This window comes from Alosa alosa, chromosome 12 (genome assembly GCF_017589495.1).
Source record: "Alosa alosa isolate M-15738 ecotype Scorff River chromosome 12, AALO_Geno_1.1, whole genome shotgun sequence".
Lineage (NCBI taxonomy): Eukaryota > Metazoa > Chordata > Actinopteri > Clupeiformes > Clupeidae > Alosa > Alosa alosa.
Window position 1 is genome coordinate 4,421,526 of NC_063200.1, and position 13,505 is coordinate 4,435,030.

The 13,505-nt window shown below is 40.1% G+C and overlaps 1 protein-coding gene across 2 annotated transcripts in view; it reads left to right on the forward strand.

Annotated features, from left to right (window-relative positions):
• amacr (alpha-methylacyl-CoA racemase) overlaps positions 1–13,505 on the forward strand; it is a 51,213-nt gene that overhangs the window by 22,525 nt on the left and 15,183 nt on the right. For both annotated transcript variants that reach the window (XM_048259148.1, XM_048259147.1), the window contains one exon: positions 9,637–9,780. In XM_048259148.1, coding sequence (XP_048115105.1) covers positions 9,637–9,780 — 144 coding nt within the window. The remainder of the gene's footprint in view (positions 1–9,636; positions 9,781–13,505) is intronic.

Below are 13,505 nucleotides of genomic sequence, written 5' to 3' on the forward strand. Positions count from 1 at the left end.
GCTATTATGTGTTGTATACAATTATGTCTTTTTAAGCTTATTGTACCAACCAAAAAATAGAAGAAAATAAAACCTGCTGTCCATTTCCTTGTACCGGTATTTTATTCTAGCCTATAGTTATCTTTGTGATAATATAGACCCATCTGTCTCTATCTCAGTATCGGCAAGCAAACAATTGTAAACTCTAATCAATCTCTATCTAATCTGTAATCAAAACTATGAAACAACAAATAATGAATTTATGTAGTAAGCAAAAAAATCAAATTATCATGTCAATATGAATGTTAACAGTGGCCATTTACAGAAGATATATTTTATTGTAATACTTTTGTGACATTTTAGAGGAGGCTGAGCCTTACAAGGGGGAAACTGGACTGAGCCGGCTGGTTCAGACACATGTCATTAGTGGGAATGAAATGATGACGGTTTGACACATCTCCCCTACTCTAGCCTCCCTTCACTGGCTCCCTGTACACTGTAGGATAAACTAGGTTGTTTTTAAATGTGCTTAAAGTCTTTTCTGTAGTTAATGTAGTATGCGAAAACACAGCAGAGTTGTCGTAGTTATGCATGATGTTCAAACCACACAGAATGATTTCTGCTTTAGGCTACCTTAATGGCATAGATCTTCTATGTTACAGTGCCACCATCAGGAACCTTGAATTTAGAGCTTTTAATGTCAAAAACTTGTTAATTTTGCACACACATTTCATGTGTGCATTTGACGCATGCATCATATGTGAATGATTTGTTAGATGACAAAATGCCATAAGTTCCAGAATCGGAGTTAAGTAGTGATGACAGCTATACAACATATAGCTGTCATCACTACCTGCAGCTATATGTTTTAATGCTTGTTCAATAATTAGCCCAATTATTCACATTTCATAAGGTAAATGCTAACAAATATGTATTTGAGCACAAATTAAATGTTGAAATCTGCCATCCCATTAAAGCCCCCCTATGCAGTTTTGGCAATTTCTTCGCTGTTTTCTCACAGGTATCTCTGCAGAGCTCCCCCTACAGCTTCAGAGTATATAGTTTACGACACTCCTCAATTGGTCAGTCTGCAGTTTCCTCTTTCCCTGTTTCTCCGACAACAGTTCACTCGCTTTCTGCTTGTTTTCACTGGCCCTGCCATGACGAATGGCTGAGAAACTCCATTGCTTCCTTGTTCTAGACGGTGCCTGGCATGTATGCGTGTAGTGCAGTAAAACAATTCGTTATATTGCGAGACCGCAAGACTTTCTGTCTCTGAAAGTTGCAAGGCTGTTTTTACAGGTCACAGGTCATTAGGGCAGGGGTGGGCAAACTTTTTGGCTCAAGGGCCACATTGGGGTTTGAAAATTATCTGGCGGGCCGCAGACTCCAACAAAAAAACCCAGCAAGACCCCAACAAAACCCCCGCAACCCCCAACAAAAAATTATTTATTTTTTTTATTTTATTTTTTTATATCATACCTTCGTGTTTCTTTTGTGGACATTTTCAGCTTTCTTTTACATTATTGGTTAAAATTGATAGAAGAAAAATGAAATGGCACAACCCAGAAAAAGATTATTTACAATTTATTTAAATTTGTCTTAATGGCAAAGGCCACACCCAATCTAAGCGAGCACTTAATTTTTCTGGGCTTTTCAAAGAACATCTCTAAGGCTCTTTGGTAATTGAATTGAATTGTTGGGGGCCATTAATGCTGACACGCATGCACGTAGCCAGATGCTCTCCTTGTAGTCTATTTCTCAGTCCCAAAACAACAAACCCGCATATAAAAAAGTAAATACTCACTTTTCTTCTACATCACTCCCACAGTTACCTTACAACTCACTCACAATTAACTCGAAAAGGACCTAGGCTACTTGATTGAAGTGCGACCGTTAGTCTCACCGTCAAGAGAACGCTGAAGTTATGAGAACACGCCTTTCTGATAAGAGAATGTAGGCTCCTATGTCTAATGCCGCAAACGTGAAAAGGTCTGTTTGTGATAGCCTATTATAGCTAAGTGGACAGAATTTAGGCTATACGTATATGCCAACATATGCTCATATTTCCTTTAACTATCAGAAAGTTTAAACAGGCCTAGACTGTGTTAAGCCTAGCTTTCCCATGCAAACATTACATGTAGCCCTACGCTAACGTTACAAGTCTAGGCTACAATTAACGTTAAGACCATACACCTTGTAGCACATTGGTTTACTCTATTGCATTACTTACGTTTTAATAATTTGTCGTTGAATGTTGATGGAGGCTCATCTTTGGGAAATCAGCTCTCTGGATAAAATTGTCAGCCGGAACAAGAGTTCTCAGAGTTGACGACACCGGACGTAAATCAATCAGCAGAAAGAACCGCATCACAACAGTAGGCTAAATCGCAACAAACTTTTTTTTTCCCATGTTAAATTCATTTTGGTAATCATGAATTGGTTTCTTTTATTTGATGTAGGCTAGGAGAGGAGGATGCATGTTTCACATTAGTGTCAATGTGTCAAAGCAGGCTTTGGATCAGAGGAATTGCTCAAGCTTAACATATGGCATAGGCTACAAGCGAATTCACGGCATACAAACAGCTTCGTGATGAAATATAACTAATATCATTTTTTATTGTCACCAGGCCTATAAGTAGGCTATTTATTGTGTAACCTACAAGTGAACGATGACACCATAGGCTACACTGTGGCGGAGCAAGACCCCATCAGTCGGATAGCTAAACAATGTAACCGTGTTCAGAATGTAGGCTAGCCATATGGGCTGCAGACTTGTCTTTGGGCTTGTAATCACCTGACACATCATGCCGCATATATGTCCTGAATAATGAGAGGTTAAGTGCGGATTTGATGCACTTAACTTACTCAAGACTTTCAGAAAACAATTTCGAGATGACGTTGGCCGTTGTGCTTTTACAGTGTGTTAAGTGAATCTCGTGATATTATGTTGCAGAGGCGCTGAAAATCCAGCGGCGGCGCTGCGCCGCTGTTAAATACACTGTAGGGGAAACACTGGTCATATAACCATTCCAATGACTCCAAAGCTGTTAAGATAACAGTCAGACAGTTAAGTCCCTTGGGGACCAATAAAGTATCTATCTATCTATCTATCTATCTATCTATCTATCTATCTATGATAAGGTAAATTAAGCTAAAAACCCTGCATAGTTCCCCTTTAAGCATGGTTTAACTGAGCAATGAATACACCGCACCACCATAAATTCAAATTGCTATTACATCACTTACATTTTTATTACTTTTGGTACATCTGTAGAATTTTTCTGACATTGTTTTCTGACAGTGAATACAGCTAGGCCAGAACTTGTTACTGAGAGCAGCTCAAATAGGCATAATTGCATTGCATTTTTTTATATGGGAGCTTTGTTTTGCAGCCAATCAGTGCCAATTGTTTAATCAGTGAAACTGCATAATGTTTTACAAACAAGGACAACAGCCTGCTTTTCTTATCTTGAAATTTAAGTTTGACATCAACAAAACAATAATGCAAAGGGGATTTGTTACTTCATTAAGCAGGCATTCTGTGTACAATTTAGATGTTATCGCTACTCACTGAATTTTAAGCTTGACTCCTTAAAAGCATGTTTTCAGTTTGTCGTTGTCAAAGTCTAATTTAGGGGAATTAGGAAAGGGTCCAGTAATTGCATCACAATGGTTGCATACATTTGTGATTGTAAATGTATTGAGAATATAAACCGTTTTGGCCTGGATTAGGTTTTTTAAGGACTTTGTTGACTTTGTTGAGTGATCTTTCTTTAAAATAGGCCTCCTGCTGGACATTTCCCATCTCAGAATCAGACCATTTTTTCAAGAAACGGTCTTGGTCGAATAAGAATAACCACCTGCATTTGTTCAGATTAACTCCTCACCTGCTGAGCAAATCACACCTAGGGCTCTATCTTGCACTCAAGTGCAATTGAGGTTGTACACTGGCGCTTTTGAAATTTCTATTTTGCATCCAAGGCACAGTGGGCTTTTCCCTCCACAGACGTACGTTGGTAAATTAGAGAATGAACTTGCACTCCTGGGGGCGGTTTAGCGAAAAGAGGAGGCGTGTTCTGGCGCAATCTAGCATTTTCAGAAAACAATTCTGCCACAGACCAGAAAAAAAAACCTAGTCTAAAGTCAGAGGCGTGTTATTCAGAGGCTATTTTAAGGGTGCATACTTGGCAATAATGCAGCGCGTGCACAATGCGGTTAAGTTCGCTTGCTCATAATTTTTCTATTGCACAGTAAAATGGAGTACGTCTTGGGACAGAGAATTAGACGTGGGAGGGAGAGGGTCTGCTGGCCCAGACAGACCTATCTCCCTCAGTGAGGAGGAATGTAGGCGTAAACTACGCCTGACCTGTCAGGCTGTGACAGATGTCTGCCATCTCCTGGCAATGCTATTTAATCGAAAAACACACAGAAACATGCAGTGTAATTGAACATTGGGCATACTGAAGATGCGCTTCAGGTGTTTGGATAGGTCAGGAGGCGCTTTACAATACAGTTTGCAAAAAGTTGCAGCATTCTTTGTGGCATGTTGTGTTTTACACAACATTTCCATTAATCATGGATGTGTTGATAAGGAAATATTAGAGGACTTAAGGAGACGTGATGTTGAACTGCATGCCAATGCCATTTAACCCAAATGCCACAGCAGCAGCATGGGAGAGGAGAGCTTATCTGACAGAAGAGCTGCATCGTGAGGTATAGTAAAGCAAATTAATCTCGGTCTAATGTTAGACTACATTGCAAAAATATCACCATGCATTCATAACCTCGTGATTCAGTGGGAGTGAGCCCGAAAAGTCGGAAAGTATGTCTTTGTGACATTTCTCGGCTGTGAACCGCTCCTGGCGTGCTTCTGGCCATTATAATAGCAATCCACCATGGAACAAGCGCACTTTCTTTCATCTTTTAAAGGGAATGTGAGATGACCCTCTGATTGGTTAATAGCATGTTACGCCCAAACCCCACCTATGAGTAATGTAGTTACTTCAGACCCCATTTTAGATTTGCGTCGGGCGCAAGAGTCATTTATCCCGCTGGTATAAAAGCAACAGCGCCCGAGATACGCCCACAAAGCTACTTGCGTTTGATACTTGCGTTTCAGATCGTTAAGATAGGGCCTCTAATGTTTTAGGCACCTGTGGCAGCATGCAATACAAAACTGTCACACCGGAGTATATTAAACGCAAAAATAGTTTTATTAAATAAACTATGTACAGAAGTCAGTAAATGTATGCCAAAGTAAAACTGTGGTGTATGTCAGCATAATGAAATGAAAAAGCAAAAAGATGTGTCAGTGGGGAGCGCAGCCGCAAGTGTGATGTTGAGCAAGCAAGCCAGCAAGAGGTCCCTCGCGGACTGGGAGGTTCAGGTTTTATCCGGCTCCTAATTCGCCTTATTCACCAGGCGGGAGAACAATTATTTTATTCAATTACGCCACCAATTAGCCACGTCATCAGGACCCTAGAGCTCCCCCTGCTGGCCGAGAGACAAACACAAAAGAGCAGCCTAAAACCAACAGACCCTGAGGGCTAGTGCTGAACCCAGCACGGTAAAGCTGGAGTGTCACAAAACCCATTTGATCTCAGATCTGTAGCTTGGTTCCATGTTTCTGTTGGTGTCTTGTGATGGAGCATATGTTTTTCATACAGCTTGTGGTATTGTATTTTTGAGGAACTTTGGTGCAGGTATGCAGCATTACTCCCTAGATGTAGATTGTGCAGGCTATTTAACCAAGACATGACGACCTAAAACTCTATTCTGCAACTAGAAAATGTAATTTCGAGGAAATTACCAGTGCATGAAAATATAAACATACTGTATATTAACATAAAATGCCAAACACACTTTTATTTGGAAACAGTTGGCAGGAGTCATAGTTGATAACAACTGACAGTTGAAATGGCTGAACAGTTAAATAGTTGATTAGTTTAAATAGTTACATTATTTAATAGTGAATTATTGTAGTGAGGACATTTATTTTGAAACAGTTGTGGGCAGAGGAAATAGTAGTCGTAAGAGAGCCAGATTGTATGCTTAAAGCCTGAGACAGAGTATATAGTTTAAAAGTTGAATGTAGATAGTGTAATGGATGTTGATAGACAGAAAGTTGAATGGATGTTGATAGGCAGATTGTTTAATGGATGTTGATGTATAGTTTAATGGGTGGATGAGTGAATGGTTTGAAGAGGATGAATGGATAGAAAGTTGGATGGAATGTGCCTTATATCCTTGTAGAATGGAGAGACACAGAGAGAGTTGGCCTAGTTAAGCAGAAAGCAGTTGATACAGGTGCAATCAGTTTAACTGGCCCTTTGATGGGTCCTAGTAGTGAGCAGCTGGAAGTTGATACAGGTGCAAATCAAGTTAATTAGTCCATTGTGATGTCATAGTGCTAATGCAAAGTCTATGGGGAAAAATAAGCTTGTTTTTTTATTAATATCTCAAAAAGTATAAAGTTTACAAAAGTGAAAAATACATTCCCCACGTGTCCTTTTCAAGACCTACGTTACAAAGTTTGAACAAACTTTCTACGTTAAACGGTTAAAGCTGAATTAGACGCAGAAATTTGGTGGGAAGAATAAGAAGAAGAAGAGGAAGAAGACTTCGGATAACAGAACAGTGCATTTTCATGTACTGTAATAAGGTCCCGTGAAGATTTCTGGTGCTAATAAGTCTTAAGTATGTGCACATGACATTCTGGAAACAGGAGGAACATCAGTGCAGATCAGAGCTATGGGGTCAGATATGGCCTGGTAGATGGACATTATTTCTGAACCTGCATATTTGAGTTTTAGGTTCATATGTCTTGGTTGAATAGGCTAAATCTAGGAAGTGCTAACATATACATAAGATACCAGTAACATTTTGGGCATGGCCAGAGGGGTCATTGTGAACGAATTAGGTTGAATATTCTTATCTGACTACTAGATATGGCACTCATGCATTATGGTTAATTTTGAAGAAAATGGTTTTCAACTTTTGCTAGTTCTGTGCCTATATTCAAAAACACCTTGTTTTAAAGTCTCGTCCGTCTTCATTTAAACCCTAATGGGCACGGTCTGCATGCAAGTTTGTTCAACAAATCTGATAAATCTAGTCAAAGAGAACGGCTGTTTTTTCAGTTCCCCCTGGAATGACTTCTATGGTTTGCAAGTAAATGAAAAATGATGCTGTTTTGGGATGGCCATAAATACTGTCTGCCGTCTCTTCTAAAAAGATCAATGACTTGCACCTGGGGCAATAGCAGTTTTAATTCCTGGCTTCACGCAAACCGTTGCTTCCACTTTAACAAATGCATTGCCCAATTAAAAACAAATTGGCACAGCTGGCACCATGAGCTTTGCAGTGTTATCTACAGTCACTTTGAATCTGGAACGGACTCTACCGCTGGTTTTCTGACACCCGAACTGCAAACGGCGCCAATTAGTTTTGACACCCTTGAGCTCTGCAGGCCTACTGAGATTCACAGCCTCATTTCATTTGTTTGTTCATTCATTCACCGGTTTGTTCAATGCTTTAATTCGCTTGTCATCCTATTCACCTCATTTATTTGGGGCAACCGTGGCCTACTGGTTAGCACTTCGGACTTGTAACCGGAGGGTTGCCGGTTCAAAACCCCGACCAGTAGGCACGGCTAAAGTGTCCTTGATCAAGGCACCTAACCCCTCACTGCTCCCCGAGCCGGTTGTTGCAGGCAGCTCACTGAGCTGTTTGTGTGCTTCACCTCACTGTGTGTTCACTGTGTGCTGAGCTGTTTCACTAATTCACGGATTGGGATAAATGCAGAGAGTATATATACTTATACTTATATAGGGATCAAAAGAGTATATGTACAACCCCAAAACAGAAAAAGTTGGGACGTTGTGTAAAATGTAAATAAAAACAGAATGTCATAATATAGAAGTATTGTAAACCCATATTTAGCAGCAAAAAGGACATAGACAACATATCATGTTGAAAATGAAAATTTGGACTATTTCATGGAAAGTATACGTTCATATTGAAATGCCAGCAACATGTTCCAAAAAAAGTTGGGACGGGAGCATGTTTACCACTGTGCTGCTTCACCTCTTCATTTAACACAATTTTGTAAATGTTTAGGAACTGAGATGACCATTTGGGGTATTCTTAGTCATGCTTTTCATTCCATTATGCACCTAATTTGACAAATCTGGACTACAGACATGCCATCTTAGCACTTGGACTCTTCCTCTATGGAGAAATATTATTTAAGTATGTGCAGAATTCATTTTGGCATTGTTTTCCTGAATATTCCTGAAATTTTCCTGAAATATTCTAGATCGTCCCTGGAAAAAAGCATTGCCAGGATGGCAGTATGTTGATCAAAACCTGTATTCATCATTCTGAATTGATTGTGCCTTGCCAGATGTGCAAGATGCCCATGCCTGTTGGCACTAATGCTCCTCCACACCGTCATAGATGTTGGGTTTCGAACTGAGCACTAAAACAAGTTGGATAGGTTGGATACGTGGATAGGCCCCCTCCTCTTTTAGCCCAGATGAGTCCATGATTTTCAAAACGAATGGCAAACTTTGATTGGTCTAACCACAGGACCTTTTTCCACGTTACCTCAGTCCATTTTAAACAAGCTCAGGCCCAGATAAGAGGGTGGTATTTTCTGTATCATGTCTCAATACAATTTTAGCTGTTACAATTTTGGCTGTAGTTTTGGAATTGAGTATCAAACTGGGCACATAGACAATGGTTATCAGAGATTGTCCTGAGCTAATACAAGGACTGGTCTGGTGTTGATGCAGTGCCATCTGAGGTCCAAAAGACCACGGCCATCCAATTTGTTTTTCAGCTATTTCCCTTGTTTGCAAAGATTTCTCTGGATTCTCTGAATGTTTTAATAATATTATGTCCTGTAGATGATGAACTCCCTAAATACGTCACAATTTCATGTTAAGAAGCATTAAAATGACATTGTTTCATCATTTGTGCACACAGGTTTACACAGAGTGATAAATACCCCTACATCTTTACTTCTAAGAGACCCTGCCTCTCTTGGATGCTCTTTTTCATACCCAATCGTGTTGCCAGTTACCCTAATTACTTGTGAAACATTCCTCCTTTTGTTTTCTTTATCATTACACAACTTTTCCAGCATTTTGTTACCCCCGTCCGAACTTTTTTTAAAACATGTTGCTGGTATCAAATTCAAAATTAACATATATTTTCCATGAAATAGTCAAATTTCTCATTTTCAACATTTGATATACAGTATTGTCTGTATTCTTTTTGGAACTAAATATGAGTTTAAGAGATTTGCAGATTATTACATTCTGTTTTTATTCACATTTTACACAACGTCCCAACTTTTTCTGTTTTGGGGTTGTACTTATACTTATATTATATAGGGATCAAAAGAGTATATATACTTATTCTTATATAGGGATCAAAACGAGTATATATACTTATTCTTATATAGGGATCAAAACAGTATATATACTATACTTATATAGGGATCAAAACAGTATATATACTTATATAGGGATCAAAAGAGTATACGTACTTATACTTATATATGGATCAAAAGAGTATATATACTATATACTTATATAGGGATCAAAAGAGTATATGTACTTATACTATTTGTGTTTTGCTTCTGGAAAGGGGTGATGGAGAAGCTGGGTCTGAGTCCTGAGGAGCTGCTGAAGGAGAATCCGCGGCTGATCTACGCCCGGCTCACCGGCTACGGACAGACGGGCTCCTACTCTAAAGCCGCTGGACATGACATCAATTACCTGGCCATGTCAGGTACAGACTGTCCTGTCTCCCCCACGCTGCTCGATAGTAGCTCAAGTGAAAACTTGGCTTACAGCTGTGTATGTTTTCTTCCATTTGCTTTCCCTTTAGTATTGATATTTTTATGACAGGAAAGCATGGGGCTCTGCTCCGTTTCAATGCTTTGTCAATGCACTGTAGTGGTCACAACAGCTCCTGAATTGAGTTGTCTGATGGGAAGGAGGTTTGGCATCCAAATGTGTGCACAAAGCGTAATGGAAGCAGCCCAGTGGTTTGCCTGCAGTGCACTGCAGAGGAGCTGACATGATTGGAATGCAGTTGTGCCACAAAGGCCAAACAGATTCTTCTGCTGCCATTTCATACAGTACACAGTTTGACTCCACTGCCTCCGAAATGAACTGAATGCAAAACCTCATGGAAGCTTGGAAGCATTAAGGTGCTTGTTGTGCCAAGCTGCTTTTCTGGGGATGTGAAAAAGGCCTGCTTTGAGGAAAGGCTGGCAGGGCAGTTTGGTTGCTGTTCAGCGTTTACTGAGACTGCTGCTTAGTACTGCCTAGAGACCAGAGGTGGAAAGTAACGAAATACATTTACTCACGTTACTGTATTGAGTAGTTTTTCTGTGCATTTTGTATTTTTTTAAGTAGTTTATAAAATCGGTATTTTAAATTTTACTTGATTACATTTTGAGTGAAGTATTGTACTTCGCTACATCAAAAAATACCATCCGTTAGCCTACTTGAGTAAAAAAAAAAAATGAACCAAACAGAAAAACAGAAAGGGAGAGGGGAAAAAACGCACCCTAAACCACTAGCCTAGTGATAATGATCAGCATGTAGCCTACAACAGGACTGAATCAAGCATGCAGTCTTTTCTGAAAGTGATGGAGATGGAGCTGGATCACGAGATGCATCATTCAGGTTACATGTGTAGCCTAACTTATGAAAGTGTATTTTCCGCTATTTCAGTGGGTTGTCTCAGTTCGTTTTAGCACTAATGATTGCGGAGATATTTAAGCAAACACCATGGGATTTCGTGTTTTGACGTTTGTGCTCACCTTTCTTTGTTAAGAAGTTTATTAGCAGTTGTTTCCCCTCGTTTTGATGTCTCTCTTTTTCCTGTTTTGGCCTTTGTTTTTGGTAACCTGACTTGGCTTTCTTGGAGAAAGACATTGCACCAGCAGCACAACAATTAGCGGGCCACTAGCCTACTAGCGATGCTCAACTAAATAAACAAACCTTATGAATCGTGCAGGCGGACTAAACCATTTAGCTCTAGCAAGGGAGAGTGAGAGTGACCTTAGACAGTTTTCACTATGTTTTGTATACAAATCCAGTCAGTCAAACTTTCAATTTCGTCTGACATTCATTTTGACATTTAATTTGGAAATTAAAATATTCAGGTAAAATAAATATAGGCCTATGGTGGAAATAAGTATTGAACGCTTAATTTTTTTCCCCAGTAATTAGCCAAACTTCAATAAGGTTGCAAAGGTCTTGGGAGAGCTTTTTACTTTTATCCATCATGAAATGTTTCTTGTGTGACACCTTGGTAATGAAAAACCTTTTTATAGCCCATCAATATGTAAACTACTAACCAAGCTTGCACAGATAGAAAGACTCTCTAACTACTTACGGATTCCAGCTCGTTCCTTCCCTTTCCTTGCCCTAGTGCTTTTTCATGTTCAATACTTTTTCACTGTGTTATTCCACTTCATTACACATTACTCTACTTATGGACTTGTTTGGATTTTTTATGTGCGGATTACCTGAGTTATTACTAATGCCTGGTAAAAATGTTGTGCCGCCCGTATTCCACTTTTCAAGGGCCCTCTCCTCCTTTGGGGCCCTATACTCCCCCTCCCCCCCTCCCCAGTCCGACGCCCTTTAATCTGCTGAACCTTCTGCTCGTTTCCAAATATAAAAAAAACTCTCTGCAACTCAACATTGACCTGCCTGTCTCAGCTGCCTGTGAGGGGCTTTTCAGTTGTGCTGGATTACTGTTCACTGTAAACCAACCAAGGATGAGTGCAACTAACTTTGAAAATCAACTACTGCTCAAACTTAAAGGAGAACTCCGGTGATTTTTCACATAGATCTCCATTTTTCAACGTCACCGAGTACTGTCAGTATGAACAAAACTGAAACAATCGGTTTTACCTAGCTCGAGTTGCTGCAGCTACAGCGCAATACACTGGGAGCATGACCATGGCTGCCTTACAGTAGCTGCTGGCTGCAGCAACTCGAGCTAGGACCAAAGTCCTTTTAGGCAAGTACCTCCACTCGGCAGCCATATTGCAACGCTTTTTGGGCACTTATCGGGCATCTATTTCGGCAGAAATGCACGAAGCACACCACATGATTGGCTCAATGTATTCACATGTTGACGTTTTGACGCGGAAGGGTTGTGATATGTGTAGACAACTGCCATATTGGCATTACAAACTAACCCCACGCATTACTATGGAGGATTTGTTGAGTGCTGTATCTCCTCATTAGAAAGTCTCTGGTAAAACTGGTTGTTCTGGTACCCCCCCCCAAAAAAAAAAAAACTGTGAAAAATGTGTCCACCATCTTGTTTTTTAAAAAGATAAAAACAGGATATTCTTTGGTAGAAAACATCTTTCTTTAATTTATCCAAATGTTTAACACACACAATAACTTGCACATCAATCAGTCTCACTCTCCCACACCAACACACTGGCCCAATTCAATTAAAAACTGTTCTAAAACAGGGAAGATGTAGTCAGCATCTTCACATTACCTTCCCCCTCTTTTAAGCTTGTAAACATAGTTTCAAGCACAGACAAAAAAAACAGTACATTACAATAAATTGTGCAAGTCATTAGTGCTTTAAAAGATCAGTTCAACAATGTCTCAGGTGACTGCCAGTCTTTTCAAGATCACTCCTTCTTGGCCCAAAACTGCACTCTTCACAGTACACAGCCCTCCTGATACCTCCTCATCCAGGCCTCCAGACTGCCTGACACAACACCCAGCCCTCTGCAATCCCAGCTAACGGGCTATCCGAGCACCGGCCTACTCCCAAGGCCACAGGCCAGTCTGCCACTAGATATATTCAGGAAGTCCTCAGGTCACTGCTGTTCTCTTGGGCTTAGCAATAGCTCCCCACAAGGCTCACATCAGCATCAAGGAGTCCCTGAGCTATTCCTCCATCAGGCGTAGGCCAACCCAACAGGACAGCAGCGCAACTCCTCCAGTGATCTTTTCCCAGCAGGTCTCTTCATCGGCCTGCTATCCCCTTCTCCGCAGTACACCTTCATGTTCCAAATCAATTGAAATGTGGGTCCCATCCACACAACTAGAGGGATAATCCCACCACTTCCACCAAATGTGAAAAATGTGTCCACCATCTTGTTTTTTAAAAAGATAAAAACAGGATATTCTTTGGTAGAAAACATCTTTCTTTAATTTATCCAAATGTTTAACACACACGATAACTTGTCTTGCACATCAATCAGTCTCACTCTCCCACACCAACACACTGGCCCTTTATAAAAGAGCACCTGTGGGTGTGGCCCAATTAACTTAATTAACAATTATTACTTTCGCCTGCAGACAGTTAGTCAGCTAACACAGACAGGAATATGTGCAAAAGTGCATTCAATTAAAAACTGTTCTAAAACAGGGAAGATGTAGTCAGCATCTTCACAGTAACTAAGTAACTTCTACTTAAAGTACATTTTAAATGAACTACTTTTTACTTGAGTACATTTTCAG